This window comes from Talpa occidentalis, unplaced genomic scaffold (assembly GCF_014898055.3).
Source record: "Talpa occidentalis isolate TD23 unplaced genomic scaffold, MPIMG_talOcc4v2.1 talOcc4.10, whole genome shotgun sequence".
Classification (NCBI taxonomy): Eukaryota; Metazoa; Chordata; class Mammalia; order Eulipotyphla; family Talpidae; genus Talpa; species Talpa occidentalis.
The window spans coordinates 44,766,774-44,787,847 of record NW_023600993.1 but is presented as its reverse complement, the minus strand read 5'-3'; the positions used below and the strand labels follow the sequence as shown (position 1 = coordinate 44,787,847).

The 21,074-nt window shown below is 40.1% G+C and overlaps 1 protein-coding gene across 1 annotated transcript in view; it reads left to right on the top strand.

The window, feature by feature from the left end:
* CADPS (calcium dependent secretion activator) overlaps positions 1–21,074 on the top strand; it is a 445,600-nt gene that overhangs the window by 363,641 nt on the left and 60,885 nt on the right. The window contains 4 exon segments of the mRNA XM_054695215.1: positions 119–274; positions 4,140–4,287; positions 12,716–12,790; positions 13,675–13,758. Of these exon segments, the coding sequence (XP_054551190.1) occupies positions 119–274; positions 4,140–4,287; positions 12,716–12,790; positions 13,675–13,758 (463 nt within the window).

The window sequence follows — 21,074 nt, the reverse complement described above, 5'->3', positions numbered from 1 at the left end:
TTGTATGTTGAAGCCACTGTTTGCCTTAAGCCTTCTAGCCCCCAGTAGTCTTTGTGTCAGCCTTTTCAGAATCCAAGGCCAGTGGGTGACTTTTGATTTCTAATTTTTATCCTGCCAGTAATGGATCAGGTACTTCAGAAGATCTTTTCTGGAAACTGGATGCCCTTCAGACCTTCATTCGGGACTTGCACTGGCCCGAAGAAGAGTTTGGAAAGCACCTGGAACAACGACTCAAGCTGATGGCGAGTGACATGATTGAATCTTGTGTCAAACGGTAAGCATGACTGGCCAGCCAGGTTCTGCATGCCTTTCTATTCTACACCAACTCAGGCCACTTTTTCAGTTGGACATAATTTAGGGATTTGGGGAGAAGAGAATTGTTTTTCAAAGTCAGCTGGAGTGGTGGCTGACTAGCTTCAGATCACCTGCCCCACATTTGTTCCAAACACAACACAATATGGCAGCCAATATTTTCATTTAGCTCCATAAGAAAAGGGTACATGTCCATCCTTATTCATCTCTACATCCCAGGTTCAAACGATGTTTGATACAAAATGTTTATGTAGTAAATATTTATTAAATGTTTGAGTATGTACATGGCTAGATACTTGGGTGGGGGAAAAGAGAGGCACATCCAATTCTAGAGCCAGACTATCCAGTATAGGTAGCAAGAATCCAGTGCTTTCCCAGTTTCATGAACAGAATCTCAGAAGCATCAATCACTCTATACTTATGTGGCTCAAAATCTAGTAAGATAGCAACATGAGGGTATGTGATATTAAACATGTATTTTGATGTCCTACAAACTGCCTGTTTTGTCACTGTGGCATATGGACTTGAGGTGGGAATGGTACACTCAAAACTCCTAGGTGCATTGTTCTTCGAGGGTCAGGAGAAAAAAGTGAGGCCAATATGCATTCATTCAACAAAAATTGTTTGAGTTCCTCCTATATGCCAGGCCCAATGCTAAATCCTTAACATACCATGAAGAATGAGAGACTGCACCCCTTCCCTCATGGAGTATCTTTGACTGTACATCACATAAAGAAATGAAATTCCTCTGATTTGACATCATTATCATCACCCTGTCTATCCCCAAACACACACCCAAGTTCCTTTTCCAGTTCATAACTGTTCCATTGTTTTTCTTCATTCAAGAAAAAAGCCCACATGCAGTATGAGCCCCTCAGGTCTCCAGATGTGGTGTAGTTTAGTTGATGGATCAGTTGTGGCTGATGGGGGCTGGGTTTGGCTGGGCATGCTCTGAATTCATCATCTTATATCTTGGAAGAAGAAAAGAGAAATAATAAGATCAGAACTGGAAACCAAAAGGGCAAAAGAACAACAAAATCCCAGGTAGGTGAGTGTCTCAGCAGGAAAAGGGAAAAGAACTATATGTGCTGTGGGGAATCCTGGCAGGTGTGTGATGGCTTGTCTGGAAGCTTAAAGTTTTAGCGATCCAGATCTGGCGTTTTACTCTTTTCTTCCCATTCTTAGAACCAAAGACAGACCTGTTTCTCAAACTCAAGGTCAAAATGTTTCCTTAGGGTTCTGAGTTCTACCATCTCCTACCTAGTCTATATCAATTTTAGGAAAAGTAATTCTTTTCCTGTGACCAAACTTTTTCACCAAAAACTTCCCTCAGAACAATTCCTCTGTGGTGAAAAGTCCTCCCCTGAGATGTACTAGGGCCTGCAATGCATCCAAATTAAGACTTACAGGATCCTGATCTGTGTACACAATTGTGCAGAAAGACATTCATGTCTTTCTCTGAGAAGAAGCAATATTTTGAGTAGGCTTCACTAAAAAGTACAGAGATGCTTGGGGGAAAAAGAAGGCATAGAGATGAGAAAGGTCCTTTTGTCCTTTACCACATGTATTAATATTTATGGGTTAGCCTCTTCAAAGAGTGTGAGCTACTAAGAGGTAGGGTGCGTATCCTGTTCATTTTGAGCCCCACTAGTCCAAGTCCCAGCATCATGCTTGGCACCTTAGTTAAGTAGCCTTTATTAACAGAAGTTGGCCAAATGCACATGTATGCTTGGCACTGAACATTTAAATTTCCTAATGTCCCTTTCAGTTAAGGCCCCAGGCATAAGCACAAATACAGACTAGAGCAAAGGTAGGTGGATATATCATCCCCAGACCTTGAGATTCAGAGGGTAAAACTTGAAGTACTTGGACATGGAATCTTTATTAGTAGAACCTAAAATTGTTTCCTTGGTGACAGAATAACACTTGTTCTAGAAGGCCAACAAATTAAGAGCATTATTTCATAGATGTAAATATGCAATGCCAAAAAGTCAGTAAGACGCTGCTCATTTCCAAGTGTCTAAGAAATTTAAACCATTTCTTTGTCAAACTTGGCAGAGCCTCTAGTCTAGTCTCGATCAGGTAATGTCATCTGTGCAAAATGAGGCATGCTAACCCTTAAGAAAAGTGAGTTGGATTAAGTGACCTCTCTTGGCTTTTTGGTCCCATAGAACCCTCTCAGTCATATTAATTCTGCATTCAGCTTCCTCCTTTCACACTCCACACTCCAAGGGCTATGAACAGTTCTCCTGTGAAAACAGAAGACAAGGCGATTACTTCATCCTATGGAAGCGATTTAGCATTTCCATTTCTCAAATTGGGCCGGAACTGGCACGCAAACCTCAGAAGATCAGCACAGGGACCTGTCCAACTCAGTCCCCATCAGGCCTCCTTTTCACAAATCCAGAAAATGATGTATTTTCAGTGTAGCTTAAAATGATCATCATGATTAGAAAGCTACTTCAGTGCATAGAGTCTTTAGAAGCCAAGATACATTTATCTTTAACATGATCATATAATATATAGGAGTGTTTTCAGGGTTGATTTTTTTTTATATAGTTTTTTTTTTTTTTCTTAAGAACTGGGCTTCCAACCTTAGAAATTATACTTGGCTTCCCTGCATGCACCCAGGGTGTGTTAGCAAGCTGGCATCCTTTCCTGAGCTAACTAGCTATGTGGTCCTCCTATGTACTGTTAGAAAACTGCTACAAATACCTCTCAAAGCAATGCTTTTCTGGTGGTGCATGATCTCCAGAATCTGACCGTGAACAATGCTGAAAGGAGCTTTCATAAAAACCGCTTACTAACCAGGTGCTTTTTCTTTAAAGACATGTGATGACATGACTCACTTCTCTGAAACCTTGCAAAATATACCTGGTTCCCTTTATAATGCTGATATCAAGGATTAGATCCTACATCTGTATTACCAGCTGGTAATGTCTGACTAGGTTTAACCTGTGAGGGGTAGCACAGTGCTGGGATCATAATTTGACCAGTGTCAGAATTATATGACATTATATTGCTGCCATTACACAAGTCTTGAATTGGTAAGTATATTGTGACATTTTTAATGATAAAAATTACATATTTCTTGTTGCAAAACAATACCTTGAAATTGCAAAACTCAAACATAGTGGAAGTTTCATAGTCCTCTGAATTTCACTTTTCTCCCCAAAGGCAGCCATCATATATATATATATATATATATATATACACACACATACACACACACTTATCTATGTATACACATACACACACACATACACACACATATATGTGTGTGTATGTATATTTGCCTTTAAAGTAATATAATAAGCTCATTGGCTTTTTTTCCTACTTCAGCCTCTTTCAAAATCAGGAAGGAGAAAAAAAAAAGCAATAAACGTCCTTTAAGATTTTCCCCACCATGAGATTTTTGAAGATTAGAAACTGCTTTTTTGGTTTTTGTTTTTTTTAATGCTGTGATTCAAGGTAGGCAGTTGCCAAAGTAAGAGAACTTACATATGCTATAATGTTATAATTGGGGTTTTTGTTCATTCATTCTCCTGCAATTAGGGTTCTCCATAGCATGTAAACTATAGACAGAAATACGCTGAGCTACAGGTGTTCTGTGCACTGCCCAGAAAAGAAGGGTTTACATAGCTGTCTCTGTGAATAGGCCTTCCTTAGCAGAGAAAGACATTTTAAAAAGAACACATGTGAAGTCATTGTCGATTGAAACTGATTACAGCCTTCAATTTTCTTTTTCACTGACCTCTCAGAAAATGTCTCCTCCACCTGCTGCCATCTGAATGCTGAATTGGTCTTTTCCTACTTTGTTTTAATAGAACCAGGATTGCATTTGAAGTTAAGCTGCAAAAAACCAGTCGATCAACAGATTTTCGAGTCCCACAGTCAATATGCACCATGTTTAATGTTATGGTTGATGCCAAAGCTCAATCAACAAAACTTTGCAGCATGGAAATGGGCCAAGAGGTAAAAAAAAAAAAAAAAAAAAAAGTACAGATTTTTCTCCCTCCATTGATCATGTAGAAGAAAACTTTACAAATTCCTTCTATCTACACTAGTCTGCTAGTTTCAGAAATATACTCTAACATTTGTGGATTAAGCCACACATGAATGTTTGGTATCTGTTTGCTAAGTAAGTTTCTAAGCCATGTGCTAATGAGAATGCCAGTCACTTGGAAGTGATTCTTGGCTAGAGTTGCAATGGCCATAAAGTTCCTTTAAGTTCAGTGACATTCGATGACCGTATTTATTAGGCTGGTATCTCCAACAGATCTGTTCACCACAATGCAAGTCATTTTCACATTTAAAGTGCATTTTATCACTTTGAACATCTGGACAGCAGGAGGACTCTTTCTTGCATCAAGCAACTGTCAGGATATATAATGTCAGATTATCCTGTAACCCAGTCCCTGTCTACACATTCTGAATTTCCCCCCCAAAATCACAGATTTTAATTTTCCTTAAGTTGAGTTGATTGTGAATCTTCCCTGACCAAAAGTTTAGTCCTTTGCTAAGTTTCCAATTCCAAAGTGGTATTTAAAATGTAAAGGAGAAAGAAACAGCAACTTGGGCTTGATTAAAGACTATCATGATCATTTTTCTATGATGGCCTTAAGCCAGCTAGATATTCATATACCAATTTAGAATTAATTCAGAAACATTTCTGGCAACTCTCATGTTGTTGCCAATTGGCATAAATTGCTCCTAAATCAGATCTTTCGATACCAGCCTTACATGCTCAGAATTTTTACTAAATTATATTCGCTCCTTATTCGTTATTTATTTTCTCTTTCGGCACCTTCCATTTTTAAATGTGGGTTGGTGGTATTCTCTTCCTGGCAAGAACATCTCCATCCCTGTCCCACCCCCAACAACCCCTCCCCTCCCCACCCCATCAGCTTCCACAGCCACCCTGTTAGCTTCTGCTTCTGACTGATTTTCTTGTCAGGGACCTTTCCGCAAGGATTATGTTATAAGCACTGAGGTCACATACAAGGGAGTCCTTGGTTCTCTTTTCCCAATCCCATTTGCTGCATGCAAATGACCTAGAGCAGTGGTTTTCAAATTTCATTGTGTATGAGACTCATCCAAAGAGTTTCTTAAAAATCCAGATTGTTGGCTGTCACCCTAAGAGTTTCTGATAGGTCTGGGGTGTGGTCCAACAATTTGCACTTCTGACAAATTCCCTGGTGATGCTGATGCTGCCAGTTTGAAGACCACACTATGAGAACCACAGCTCTAGAGACTCAGCTCAGGGTTAAGGCGAGCTCAGGTGCAAAGGCTCCTGAGGAAGACTTGGCGTGGGCATCCAGATACCTGGATTCTTGCCCTTGCTTTGCTGCAAATTGGAAGCAGTCAAGTCATTCAGCCACTTTAGACCTCCAATTCCTCATCTGCAATATGATAGCACTATTCTAGTTCCATTTATGCTGTTCTTAGCTGCAGAATCTGTTCTTCAAACTTTACTAAGGGCAGATTGTGAAATAAATAAAAGTAGATATATGCTGCATGAAATTTCAGAGAGAGGGTCAAAGAAGAGGGGAGCCAGACAAAGCTCCACCTGTGCATTTCTTCTCTGCATACCACCCACCCACCCAACTTCTCTGCACATTCTGAACAATTTCGTAGGCTTTGCAGAGCCCTCTTTTAAAATTCTGCTTTTTTGTGAGCTCAAAAGTTCATTAAGCTGTTTCAGCGTTCAAACTCTCTAGAATCTATCCCTCCTGATTTTTTCTCCCCTTGGAGCTGCTGCTGCTTTATTTTTTTTTTTCTTTAACTAATGTGTAATTCATCCCTGTAAAGTGTAGTTTCAATATTTTTAGTGTATTCACAATGCTGTGCCTCCATCATCACAGTCAATTGTGGGTCATTTTCATTACCCTAAAAAGGACATCCATGCCCTTTTTTTTTAAAGATTCATTTATTTATGCATGCAAGAACTGGGGTACAGAGGGTGAGAAGATTTACCAGAGACAGAGTGGGGAACAGAACAGGCATACTGACTGAAATACACTGCTGAGGGGAGCAGCAGGCGAGTTAGGAGAGGTCTACTGCGCCATGTATGTTGCTCCCTGGCCAGGGATGGAACTCGTGCTGCAGAGGCTGTGGATAGCTTCATAGGTTGCGTCTTAACCCCTTGTGCCACCAGGGAGGTCCGACATCCATGCCCTTTAGTAGTGATTCCTATCACTCCCTCCCTAGCCGTAGGCAGTGGTGACTTTGTAAGGATGTGAGGCAAATTATGAATCACTAAATAGGTGATTGTAACTGGATTCTTTCACATTGCCCTGTGTTTTCAAGATTCTTCCATGTTGTAGCAGGTTGTACATCATTTCTTTTTGTGACCAAGTAATAAACTGCTGTATGGATAGGCCACATATTGTTGATGAGTTCATTAGTTGATGGGCATTGAAGGTGACACTTTTTAGCTACTATGAATAACACTCCCATGAATATTTGTGTTCAGGTTTTCATGTTTTCAACTCCTTTGGGTATGTACCTAGGAGTGCAATTCTTTGGTGAGATTGTCATTCCATTTAACTTTTTGAGGAATTGCTAAAATGTTTCCAAGGTGGCTACACCATTTCACATTCCCATGAGCGGTGTGTGAGAAATCCTATTTTTCTACAACTTCCCTAATACTTGTTGCCCTTACTTAGCCTTCTCCCCAGAGCCATCCAGTTGTTTGTAAGGTGGTCCTTATTGTGTGTAAACTGGTGTGTTGTGGTTTGATTTGCAATGGTATTTGCCATCCTTTCCTTACTGATCATTTGTATCTTTTTTGACAAGTAGCTATTTAAATTACTTGCTTATTTTTTAATTGAGGTGTCCTTTTATTGTTTAGCTGTAAGACTTTTTCATGTTACTTGTGCTATGAATAATACACCATTATCATATACATGATTTGCAATTATTTTCTCTTGGTCAGTGGGTTGTCTTTTTTGCTTGCTAGATAATATCCTTTAAAATACAAAAGTTATTTTCAGTTTCATGAAGCCCAATTTTTCTTTTCCTCCTCAGAGTCCTTCATGATACCCATTTTTGCTGAGTTTCACAATGATGACACCACTCCTAGATGGACAGGGGCTGTTACAGGGGGTCTGGCCTCCTTTTCCTCTCAGCAGCATTTATATCCCTCTTCAGATTAACTCGACTATGACCTTATTTATAGACCAGACAGCTAAACAGTCCTTCTTAACAAGCCAGGTCACTCTGATCTTGAGTTTTGTTCTTTTTGAGCTGGATGTTTAAAAACAATCATGGAGTAGGATGGGGAATTTTATCACAGACTCCACTGAAAATCTGATGAAATTTATAGAGCCATTTCCCACAAAATAGATACTTTCCCACACAATTTGAGGGGGAACTATGGACCTTTGTAGGCTAAACTACGGTCCTCAGTTGGAGATGCATGATAAGAAATAATAAGTTGACTTTTGTCACCATGTAACTTGTCCTTCATCTTACCACTAAACACTTATGTGACATTTGTTTGAAAATTTACTTTTCTAGAAGAATAAGTTGTCCAGTGACCTAATAGTATTGAATGCATCCCATGAATACCTTAGCTACCAAACTCTGCAACCTTGAGCAAGTCACTTACTCTGATAACTGACTGTCATCATTTGCCAAATGAGAGATATACCTCTGACACACAACCTTTGAGAAGTATGTAGCTTATTAAAATTGGGGAAAAAGCACCCTAATTTCTGAACATAGGATTAAAAAGTTGTCTTGGATATGTCCAGACAGTAACATTTTTTAGACTGAACAGCAGTGTCCGTTTCTTTCTAGATGTTATTCTCCTTTATAAAGTAGAAAGACTTCATATATTCTCCTCAGATGAGGCAATGCTATTTTTTTAGTAACAGTGACAAGCTGGTAAATATTTTGTTTTTCCTGAACTAGTGCACACAGCCTCAAACTAAATGTTCTTTATAAAGGGCCCATTCAGTATGACATTCTAATCTATGGTTCTTAGCCTAAGACTCAGTTTCCCAAGTCATGCTAGAGAGCCCTTCTCCCCTATGTGTTTGAATCAGAGACAACTAGGTGACCAGATTGTTGGAAGTGAGGCCCCTTCTGACCTTCGAATGCTGACTAAGGTCAGAGTAAAGTCAGAAATCTTTGCCTGTAAATATATGCCACATAAATCCTCACTTAACATCATGAATAGGTTATTGGAAACTGAATTAAAACAAACATAATGAAATCAGACCCTCAAATAACATTCTTTCATTCAATATTGGCGAGAATTTTTTCTTCTCGTTGATGTTACAACAAAGCAACATTGAACAAAACATTACTGCCAGGCTTATTGTACTTTGTTGGGTCTTCTCTGTGGCTGTGATTTTGATTAGAACTTCAATGGGAAGTGTCATGCAAATTGTTCCTTACTAATTTTTCTCATTTTGTAGAATGAGGATATTCATCTCAAAAATAAAACTGAAGGGGCCTCCCCTGGTGGCACAGGCGGTTGAGTGCAGCACTGTCAAGCCTTCCGTAGCCTCTGCAGTGCCGGTTCAATCCCAGCCAGCCGGCAAAGGTCCCACATGGCGCAGCAGACCTCTCCTGTCATGCCCACTGCTCCCCTCAACAGTGTATTTCTGTTGTCTGCCTGTTCTGTTCCCCGCTCTGTCTCTGGTGAATCCTCTCACCCTCCCGCACATCTGGCCTGTACCCTGGTTCTTGTATAAATAAATAAATAAATATTTTTTTAAAAAGAAATAAATAAAACTGAATTGTTAAAATTAAATTAACCACAAATGACTGGAAACATTTTGAAATTGGAAGAATAGATAGTTGAATATTTTTATGTAGCTTTCACTCTGTAAATAATGGGTATAAATACTGAATATCATAGATCAAGTTAGTATTACCTGCCTCCTCCTGGTTTCCAACTCCCTCAACCTGTTTTATACTAGCTGCTAGCCAGGTGACACAGTATTTTCCAAATTTCACTTCACTTCCTGAATTTCATCATTGGGGTAAAAGTCTTTAGATCTAAAGGCAGCTGTTGAAACATTTGTTAGCCATACTTTTCTATCTTAAATATTTATTTTTTCATTAAAATTTGTGAAGCACCAATAGACAGGAAATTGTGTATTAAATAGTTTCTCACTTGGTCTAGTGTGTTTTCATCTCATTTCCAAGGTCAGATGGTCTTAACAGAAAGACAACATACACACAATCTGTTCCATGACAAGGCAAAATGTGCAGCACAGGAAGTCAAGTGGAATGATTTTCACAAAGCAATTGTGAATTTGCAGCAACTTAGCTTATCAGAAGCAAAAAGTCAACTTCTCACATTTACCATGTCATTGCAAATTAGTAGTTCCCTTGTCATCATCATGATCCAGGACCCAAGAATATAACTTAGGGGTGTTGTTGTTGTCTTCACCCATAATCATCATCATCATCATCATCATCATCATCAAATCAATCTAATCAGCCAGCAGAGGGGACTCAAAAATACAGAAATAAGAAGGATCCCTCTTTTTGCTCAAATCATGATACAGATATAACTGAGTAGTTTATCCTATTGCAAGAGATATGTGACAGATACTCTTGTTTGGAGGATGGTGATTAAAAGATGCCCCAGTAGGATTTATACCCTTTTATGCAGTTTTCCAGCTGCATAGAACAGTGTCCCTCCCAGGAAAGGGCAAAGAGTTAGAAAAGCAAGTTAATTGTGTCAGGAGAATCTGATAAAAGGGATTTGTGTATTTTATAATCACTCCAATAGGGATCAGGGGTACTTTGATATTTATCCCTTTACTACATAATAAGCAGCATAGATATTACCCTGCCTGTCCCAAAGTAAGTTTTTTTTTAATGCAGGTTATAATTTTCATAAAATACAGTGCATATATTCTAGATGAGATTACAAATGAATGCGTACATGTAACCACTATGCTAGTCAATTAGTAATTATAGCAATGATTGTATGGTGCCTTACAGCATTTCTAAGATTCTAAAACATGTTTACATACTTTGTTCGGTGAATATCATTTCCATATTCACAACAGGGATCATTCTAGCCCCATTGAGGAGAGGAGGAAATAGATCTATGGGGTTTAATGTGTTCCTTTCTTCTGGAAAAGGAAAAATAATCATATTCCAGCACTTGTCTTCACATGCGGGGGATGGGGGAAGAAATGTGGAGAGGAGTAGAACTCATATTATTAGCGTAGAGTGAAAGGGAAAAATAGTGGGAATCCCAGAGAGAAGTCAGGGCTGAGTCTGGCAGGAAAACATGGAAGGTGGAAGGGGTCTTGTAGACCATGTCTCCATATGCTTAGTTTTGATTCCTTAGAGGATGAAAAGGCTTGAGGCTCCTCCGTTTTAGAAGAGAAAGTTTGTCTTTTGAGAAAGAATGGCATAGTGAACTTCTTGGAATGAGTGCCTAAACTTCCTTTGTGAGTGATGAGTACTGTTCTTGGCTCTATTTGCCATTCCAGCCAAGTTTTACAAGAGAACATTTCTGTTCTCAATGATGTTCTTTGCTTGATTGGAAGCCCCTCGTTTAATATTTCTTGTTATTTTGCCTTCAACTAGGTTTTCTAAGTTAGTTTAGTCTTGTAATAAATTTAATAAATGTGAATTATTAATAGCAATCCAAAGAACATCTAGCAGAACAAGGCAGTCACATGAGGAGGGAAAGTGAGCATGTGATTCTGGTTCTTATTTCAAGACCTAAAAATGAATTTGGAGCCCCGTCAGTTTTCCTGAATTCCTCTGCTCTGACATCTTTCTTTGTGTTTCTAACACAGAATTCTGCAGAGAGATTTTGCATCTAGCTTCTGGTGTATGTACTTAACCAGTAGCCAATGCGGGTTCTAATTCATCAGGACCATACAACATAGGACACTTATTTTCTGTTTTTCCTCTTATCAACTACAATGAGATGACTGAGTAACAAGACCATCTCTCCTTTCCCTTATCTTCTACTTTATGAACTTGAACATATAATAATATTTGAATTGCAATTATAGTGGATAAAATGCTTTCACATTTAGACCCTCAGTTCATCTTCAAAATAAATATGAGTCTGAGAGCAGGACTACCAGAAACTGGCTTTGAAAAATAAGAAACAAACCTACTAAATATCTTTATACAGGGTGTGCTTAGTCCTGGCTTCTCCCTTTGGTGCAGGGTCATGGCACTATTACCTGATCTTTTACAAATAAACTAAACTGTATTTTCAGCATGATTTACCTGGTACTTTGCACTGGGACTTTATTCAGGTATTCCAATTAAAAAAAAATATTCCCCTAGAAGTTTAACTGAATTAACCTAATCCACATCCCTCTGCTTCCTTGTAGTAATTCTGATTGCCAGTTATCAGAATATCTGACCACATTCTATGGCTTATTATTTCTCTATGTTTTCGTAGCTCTTTGGATGATATGTTTAATTTTTATTTTCTCATGTGTCCTTTTGTCCTGATTTTTATTTGCACTGTTCCTTTTTTTTCTATTCTAATTAATCATCCTTCTGAAAGTTTGTTCAAGAGTGGGTAAGTGCATTTTCCTTTCCAAATAGCATTGTTTTGCATTGTTATTTTTTATTAAGGAACTATGAAATAATTCAAATGGATACTAACATGATCTAATAAATGTCAAGGAGCTGGCATACAATATTTTCTGTTGAAATCGCTTTTCCTTTTCCCCTGGCATTTGCAGCAGATTTTTGTTTGTGTGGGGGTTTGTTTTTGCATTACTATTTAAATGTAGTGTACAGTGCAGTTAGAGGAGTTGAAAATCTTAGCAGCAGTCTTGGTGGAGGCTCTAAGCCTGGTCTGTTTGTTCACGAATGGAAAAGGAAGGGCTCACATCAGGTTTCTAAAAGAGACGTTTTGCTGGACATGAATTCAAAGCTTGGAGACAGAAGAGGGGAGTGCCAAGGCAGACCAAAGGATCTGAACATCTTGACAGTTTTCTAAAATCAGTTAGAGTGCTTGATCAGATTCCCTTTGGAAGAATTCTACACCTAAGCCACATCCCCCAGTAGTTTCCTAAAGATAATTTTATCCCCTGTATTACATTATTGTGGTATCATGCTTTGTAAGGCCCAGATGGCACTCTGCTAGGCCATTAAGCCACCTGTGTGTCCTACTTGTAAATGTGTGGCTGTGTCTTTACATCACAGCCCACAAGGGAAGCCTTGAGTGAGGAACAGTGTTCCTGGTGGTTTTTTTTCTTAAGCGCTTCAGATCTCTCTTCATCAAAGATCTGTAGTCAGAATCTTTCTTACAACTGCTTCTGGGACTATGGAAATAAACTAGGTCTGCAGGCCAGGTTTTATTTATAAATTGTGTTGTCTAAGAATTACTGACGGATACAATGCCATCACCTCCCCAACATGCTAATATTTGTCTTTCTGTGTTCTTTAGCATCAATACCATTCAAAAATAGACGAGCTAATTGAAGAAACTGTTAAAGAAATGATAACACTCTTGGTTGCAAAGGTAACCTTCAGCTTCAGGTGAAATGTTTCATCATGAACATGGCTTTGTTATGTCTACATTTCCATTAAAATGTAACACGTTAAAAAGTTGAGCTGAATACTTGTATTTCTCAGGAAACAAGATTGTACGTCACCCAGCCTCAGCTCAGAATGATTTTTCTGATGATTGCAAGCCGTGCGAAGATGAATCGATGAAGTGGCATATGTTAACTTAATAAGAATTTGTCCCCAAACGTTGCACTCGGTTATGCGGAAAATGTTTGTTTTGTTTTCCAGCACTGACAAAGTTAGATTTTTAAATACAGAAAGTTAAACGGTAATAAGGAATTCTGCCATCATGAAAATCCCCCTTTCCTCTAGTTTCACATGCAGCGAGAGTCATAATAAAACATAAAAGTCAGATAAAGCTATTTCAGTCACCCTCATGAATTATAGAATTTTAACTAAGTAATGCTGAATGGGAAGACATTTATATTTGCCAGTACTAAGCTTCTGTTTCCCCCAAATTACTGATAAAATACAAATAAAAATAGATTGCATTAAATGTAGTGCTAATATGTAACATAAAAACTGCTTTGCGCAGTTTTGGATTTTGAAAAGTGCATTTAATATTATCGCATGCTATATGCAACTCAATAATATTTTGTCACTTTGCACTTCTGTAACACTCTATATTTGCAATCACATAATAATGAAGAGAAAGCCGGATAAGTCAAATATTTCTGTGTAAAGGCAGTCTATTGCTTTCCCCCAAACAAGAATCAAATAATGGAACCATAAGAATTAGCCGAGCACTCAGTGCTGTGTGGTTGAAAAACATTGCTCTTTATTATGAACAATTACAGTTTGAAATAATAACTCTTTTCCTTTTTTCTGCTTTACTAGTTTGTTACTATCTTGGAAGGAGTACTGGCAAAATTATCCAGATATGACGAAGGAACTTTGTTTTCTTCTTTTTTGTCATTTACGGTAAGTGAATAGTTTCTGTCTCTCCTGGTTTTAGTTTTGGTTTCATTTCAGGGTGGAATGCTGTCGTGATAATTCATTTTGGGTTTATGTATGTGTGTTAATTGTAGTCAACTGCCAATATATAATAATAACACAGGGGGGATAAATAGAGCGTTTCATAATAGCAGGTAATCCAAGACCATTTCTATTTCAGTTGTCAACGTACATATATGTGTGTTGTATATCTATGAAATATGCAAACACTCACACACTTTTGATATTTGTATTCAAAGAGTTCCTGCCCCAGAAGCCCATCTTAGCTACTGCAAACAAATCACTTCATGTTTCTGAACCACTGTTTCCTCATCTATAAGTAAAGAAAATTCATTGTAGAGCTTGCGAATAGAGATTTGTAGGTCAGATAGAGCTTGCAAATCGATTGTATTTGTTCCTTAGTGTTTGATGTACACTTGTCTTAACTGAATCAGTTGCTACATTTAAAAATCAGGAGCCATCACAGAGAAGTCCATATTCCAAGACTGTATAACATCAGTGCACTGGGTGTGCGTATGTGCATAGCAGTGATCTGCTGGGGCTGAGTCACAGTGGTCTCCACAGACCAAACATGTATGCCTGCTTCTTGTTGCCCTTTCCTGGACACTCATTCATGAACCTCACTGGGCTCGGGCACAGTTAGTTTACAACATCTAGCACAGGTCAGTGAATCAGTATAAATTCTGAGAGACTCTAATGCAGTGGCCAGAATTGGGCATGAGCACAGAAATGGTGGCAGAAGCCAGCTGAATCTCTGCAGGTAAATGAGCAATGGGGAGAGTCACTGTAAACGGGCTGCTTCAGGGCCAGGTTCTCCTCCCTTCCTGGCACTAGGTGGATGCTATAGCTATCCTCTTTCTTGCCACTTCTGACAGCAGGGTTCTTGCTGGCTGTGAGACCAGCTGTTTTGTTCTGACAACGCCATAGAATAGGCAATCAATCTGGGACTCACCGCAGAATACCATTGTTGGACACTGAATGTCAAGACAAGGCTGGCAAAGGGACGGGCATAACATATCATCTTTGGAATCCAACAGAATCAGGTTCAAATCCCATTACTGATAATTAGCCAGCTGTGATCTTGAATAAGTGACTCATCCTCTCTGAACTTTGGTTTAGCTCTAGTTTGGGTTTTGGTTTAGAAGAGGGGTGTTGTTATGTAGTTTTATTTTGGGGAGGATGTGTATGTGTCTTTATCTGTGTGTGTATCAGTTGCCAGTGTTGTATGGGAACTGGGGACATATGGTCCATTATAAGCTGGATCATAATGTTAGTGAAAGAGTTTAATGTATTCAGCTGGCAATTGCCTAGCACATAGTAGGCCTCGGTAAATGGCAGCTATTATTTATAAAAGATAACTAACATGATTATTATATGATGCACACAAGGTCAAATATACCCTACTTGATATTTCCCCAATCCATACATTATATTTACTAGGAATTAAGGGGACTGCAGACAGAAAATATTTTAAACTGTTTCTAGATAGCATCCATGTATCTGTATGCCCAGCTTGCTTTGATAGGCACTTCTGACTGTCCCAGGTATAAGAATTGAATTTAATCCCAGTGATGGCACCAGTGCCTGGAATTTACTGGCAAAGGTGGGATGAACAGAGGATGGTAACAATAGGAATTTTCTGATTGCACTCTGTAGAACTACCCATAATGTGTCACAGCTGAAAAAAAAACTTATTCAACCCACTCCTTTGACAAAGAAACCAAGGTCCAGAGAGGGGAAGTAATTTCTCTAAAGCCACACAGCAATGGGCAGCATGGGGACAGGAACCCAGGTCTTCTGCCAGCTTCCCCCCACCGAGTGGCTTTCTGGAGAGGGTGGGATTCAGCTGGCAATTTCCTGGCACAGGAAGGCAGATGGGTGAATGAACAGGGAAGATTAATCAAGAAGGATTCAGGGCACATGAGTAGGAAATATTAGATAATCCATTCCTCAGCTAAGTGATGAAAATGGTAAAAAGTGGCAGAACTTAATGCAACATTTCTGGAAAACATTCCCGACACCTTCAAAAGCTATCACTTGCTATGAGTCCTCATTTTGAGCAACTGTTTTTACTGCACTGGACTTGAACCAGTGAAAACCAGGAAAGCCCAGCCCCTCTGCTCTTCATTGAATGGAATTCAGTCCGCCAAGGGCCCCACCCTGGTTACTTACTTACCAAGAGAACTAGTGACTAGTGATGTGACAGTGATATCAAGAACACAGTAGGAGAGGAATTCTCACAGGAGGGTTAGAAACGAAGCCGACCTAACATATCCTCTGCTGGAGTTTTCAAGCTGAAATTCTCATCCACTCATCTCCCTTTTCTAAGACATTTTGCAGCCACACAGCATGCCTGGTGAAGTCACTGTAACTGCAGAACACTTTGGTGCCTGTTGCTGGGCCTGTAACTTCCCTTCCTTAGTGACACTTCCCCCACACACTTGGCCACCCTGAGGCCAAAAGCACCCACTTATCATTTGCAGCCTGTGTTCTCATCTCCTGCTGGTATTCCAGTATTGGAGAGCGGAGCTGTGCTTCGAGGTGGCAGGAATATCTCCACGCATGGATTCTGATCTCCTGCCCAAATTGCAAAGGGCCTTTGAAGACTTCCTGCAGCCAGTTGTGTTCATTACCCTAGAGTGAGCAGAGGCCACGGGTATTGTGGAAAGAATCTCTTAAGTCACTGGGGAGGGAACCAGCTGTGAGTCCCTGGACAAGGTCTTAGAGATAGTGCAGACACCCTGGATTGATTTCCTTAATTCTGCTACCATTTGTGATTCAATTCTTCAAGTATTACTGTGCACTTACGTCCCCACCTCAGCAGGGCTGCCAAGTATGAGCCATGTGCTCTGCCCCCCAGAAAGCTGACAAGTATCGACAAATATGCCACCCTTTCCCCCTCTTTCTCCCGCTGAGCGCCTCCTTTCCTGGGTGGGCTTGATTTCATGGTCCAAGCCAGACATTTTGGGAAACGTCTGCAGTGGCACGGAGCAGGCAGGGATATTTATCTCTCGTCTCCATCTGCATTGCTTCCTCTCTTGGAGAGGAGTCGGGGGGAGGAGGGACGATGAGATGTGGCTTCTTCGTGCCAGCCCGGGAGGCGCCCAAGCACACCCCTCCTCTCCTCCCTCAGCAGCCTCAGCAGCCTTAGCAGCCGGGGATTTATGGAGGCAGGCGCCTTTGCCTTTCGAACTTTTGAAAGATCAGCCCAGTTGGAAGTCGCAATTAGCAACTATCCGCCCATTTCCCCTGACTGCAAGATGTGCTTTTGTGTGGGTTGCCTGCTTGGAAGGGTCCCTGTCTTGTGGGTAGCCGGTGCTGTTCTTTTAGGAGGCCAGGAAGGCGGACAAACAGGTGGCCAGCCCCTCTCCCAGCAAGTTAAAAGCCTTTCCCTGTTCCTACCCAGGTGTTTAAATATATTTTCCTCCGGAATCCATTTACTCAGACATTCACCTAACGTGTATTTTCAGAACACCTCTGTGTTGTCTTTTGTGCTGGGTGCCAGGGACTTAGCATTAAGCATGGAAGACATGCTTGTTGACGCTTACATTTAGGAAAGGAGACAGGCAATAAAAAGAGGAAATACATATTTGTAGGTGGGAAAGTACTGTGCCGGCCGTCATGGGGAGGAGAGGGGGAAAGGGACAGCCCTTCAGCTGGAATGTCATGGGAAAGGCATGGCATAATCCAGAGAACAAGTGAGCTGAAACTTAAATGGGCTAGCCATGGGTAGAGAGGAGAGGAGAATCTTCTGGAAGAGCAGCAACTGCAAGACCCATGAGCCAGGAAAGCAGGAGGCATTTTGGAGGATATTTTAGAGGTTGTGTGAACAGGGTTTAAGGATTGAGAGGATTTTTGGAGTAGAGACTGAGAGGAGCAATGGTGGAAGTCCCGAGAACTGTGATGTACTCTGAGTTCAGCGAGCTTAGATGACTCCTGAGTCAGTGAGGCCCAACAAGCCAGATAACCCAGAGCGTGGAGACCTAGCCCGGCTCTCACCAGGAGCTGTGTGACCTGGGCTTTTAATTCTTTCCTTGTAATATGACAAACGTTGTATTTGATGAATTCAGAAGCCTCAGTAGTTACAAGAGCTTCTTTTCTTTAGGCACTTTAAGTGCCCCACACAAGGCTGATGCTTTCAATATATTTTTCTCCTTGAATCCTCTGAACAATCCTCTGCATCATCGTTCTGCTGCAGGTGATGAAATTGAGCACCAGGAAGTTAAGCATTCCACCAGCGCGCTCCCTCCCACTAGACTCCAGCATCTCAGATAAGGAATGAAGATCTAAAAGGAGTCTAGCCCCACCCCTTGCAGACAAAACAATTGCATCAAATCCTCTGAAACCCCCTAGAATTCAACCAAGATCTCCCCAATAACCAAATCTACATGCGATGGTTACAGTGTAACACGGACGCACTCAGGACCGGGAGGGTGAAACCCATTTCAGGACTGTCAGAGGCCCAAACCCTACTTTATGCCCAGTCTCCTAGATCTCAATTTACCCTCATTCACCATTCCCCCCTCCTTTTCCAGCAACATAATTGTTTTCACACTTAGCAATGAAACAAAACAGACATACTTTCTGCTAGAATCAACTACCAGGGCTGGGTTTGTGTAGATCAACCTGCAGAATCAATTGTTTTTGTGCACTTGATGTCATGCCAGGGGACGAGGCTGCTACCTTTAGCAAAATCCAGAACTGTCTCAAGGGAATACATTTCTTCCCATAAAACATTTGGGTCAGGAAGCATTTCAAATTATAGTGGGGTGCGTGTTCATGATCATTTGTTAGTCTTATTTAGGATGGCATTCCATTTTTGCCTTGTTTTCAAGGAATGCCCAGCATGGGAGAAATGGGTTTTTCTAGAGTGGGCTGGTGATGGTGGTAAAGACATATAGACATCTTGGTCTATCCTCTAAAGGTAACATCACCAAAGTATCAGATGCTGAATTCATGGGATTCAGGTCAGTTCATGTCTACGTTTCAGAGTGGAGATGCCTGCCTGGACAGAAGTACCCACTGTAGCAGAAATATCTAGCACGTCCTTTGTGCCAGGCTCTGTGATGTCCATGCTTCTTCTCATCTGATCCCCACAATCACCCTTTGCAATATATTCGATTACTGCCCCCATTTTATAAATGAGAGAGGTTGAGTAATTTACCCAGAGTCACACAGCTGCTAAGACTCCCCCTATGATTGACTCCTTTATTATCACCCTGGTGTTTTTCCCCATAGAAACACAGAAACTCATAAATGAAGTTAATTAGGGACTCTTCCAGAAGCCATCCACTAACTTTCCTAGGAGAAAGATTAATTTATCTTTTTACATTTTACAAGCAAAAATATTGTGTAAATAATTTACCCACCAGCCAGTTTTGCAATAAAACTAATCAACATCAGAATTCCCCACTTCCTTTGTGCTTTCAGTTTCATGTAACTCCATTATTCACCGTCTATTTATTGAGTGCATACATGTGCTGGGGGCTTAGCAGTGAGTAAAAGGGACAATGCCTCTTTTTGTACATTTGCATGAGGGAGATATATTCTCAACAAGTCATTTACAAATGTGGCGATTATTCAGAGAGAGAAAAATAGCATATGCAATGGGATCGTAGCTCAAAGGGGAGCCAACCTCATCTGGGAGGCCATCAAGGAAATGATACTTAAGCTGAGATCTGACAGATAAATAAAAGTTCCCTAAGCAGAAAAGAGACCAAAGAGAGTTCCAACATGCAAAAGATTTGGAGGAGAAAAGAGGTCAAGTTTATTGTGACTCAGAGAGAGGCCTTAGGGGTTGGGGGAGAGGCAATGGCAGGGATGGAGTTAAAGAACTAGTCAGGAATCTGATCAGGAAGGAACTTGTCGATGGTTTGGAATTTAAGGGATGCTATCAAAATTGATTCAATTGGAGAAGTTAGGAGAGATCACAGAAAGAATGCTACCTGTTAAAAGCCTCTGTTGAATTCATGGTCTTCTGATTTTGACATTTTCAGCCTCCTTTGGAAGGAAAGACTTATTTCCTCTAATATATTTTGTTTACATGGGTCAACACAAACACAGAGCCCTAAAACATTCAAGAAGTATAAAGCATTCATCTGCCAGGCCTTCCACTGACTTCTTTCATCAGCCTCTCCCCAGTGTTTCAGAACTTGACATCCACTTTGGGGTCTATGACAGATAATTTTATTACCTAGTAGGACATCATCCTCAATTCCAGTTCAGGCCTTGAAAATGTAGTTGACAATTAACATACCTGCTGTCCAAGCAACCTTTCAGAAGCATTTCAGAAAAAAAAATCATCCAAAATTAACCATTTCTCTTAATATTCTTTACTAGACAGAAGAATACAGTTCAAAGTGAATGTAAGACAGACACAGTGTTTTCCTCAGACTGGGAGGTGCTGAGCAACTGGGTCACAGAAATGTCAGCTACAAGAAAAAAAAAAATCTATTGGACATGTATATGACTTCAGACAGGAAATAATTATTCTGAAGTGAAAAATTAGAGATTCTGGCCTGATCCCTGAGCTACATGCAGGGGAGAACTTTCACGAGAAGTTTCAAGGGAGAGATGTGATTTAAGGGTCAGACTAACAGAAATACAGGCAGATCATTCATTTCTGAGCCTCTGTTTCTTCATCTGCAGAATGGGAATGACAGTGTCTACTTCAGAAAGTCAAAGGGTAGTGAGAGATAAAGTGGATGTGGCTTTGCATGACCCCTGGTGTGTTGTAGGTGCTCCAGAATAGTCATTCTTAGTCTTACCTTCAACTTACTCAAGTAGGAAAGCTTAATGACCCTCATGCTTTTAACCAACCATTATTTTACCTGTTCAGCCCACGGCATCATAGTCATTTCTCCTAAGCAAGTCAAACTATTATGCATCATAAGAGCTACCAAAACTCCTCTGTAACTTCTATTTTAACATACTTTTATATTGAAAAATTTGATTCGTGAAAGATCTCTTCTATTTTCTTTAGTGTATTTTTGGCATTTGATGTTTTATTTTACAAGAATTTTTCATACATATGTAGTCTCTAGACTACCTTCCTATTAATCAAAATATTTGCTTAACAAGATAGAATATCTCATTCCCCAAGCATATTTTGGGTTGAGGCAGGTTTATTTGAATATACATAGGGGTTGCTTCTTTGTTCAGTTCTGCCCCCTTACCAGTGTATAATCTTCAACAGATAAACTAACCTCTGGCTGTAAAATGGGAATAATAACATTTACTGATTTGTAAAATGGGAATAATGGTAAGACTGACATTATATGGTA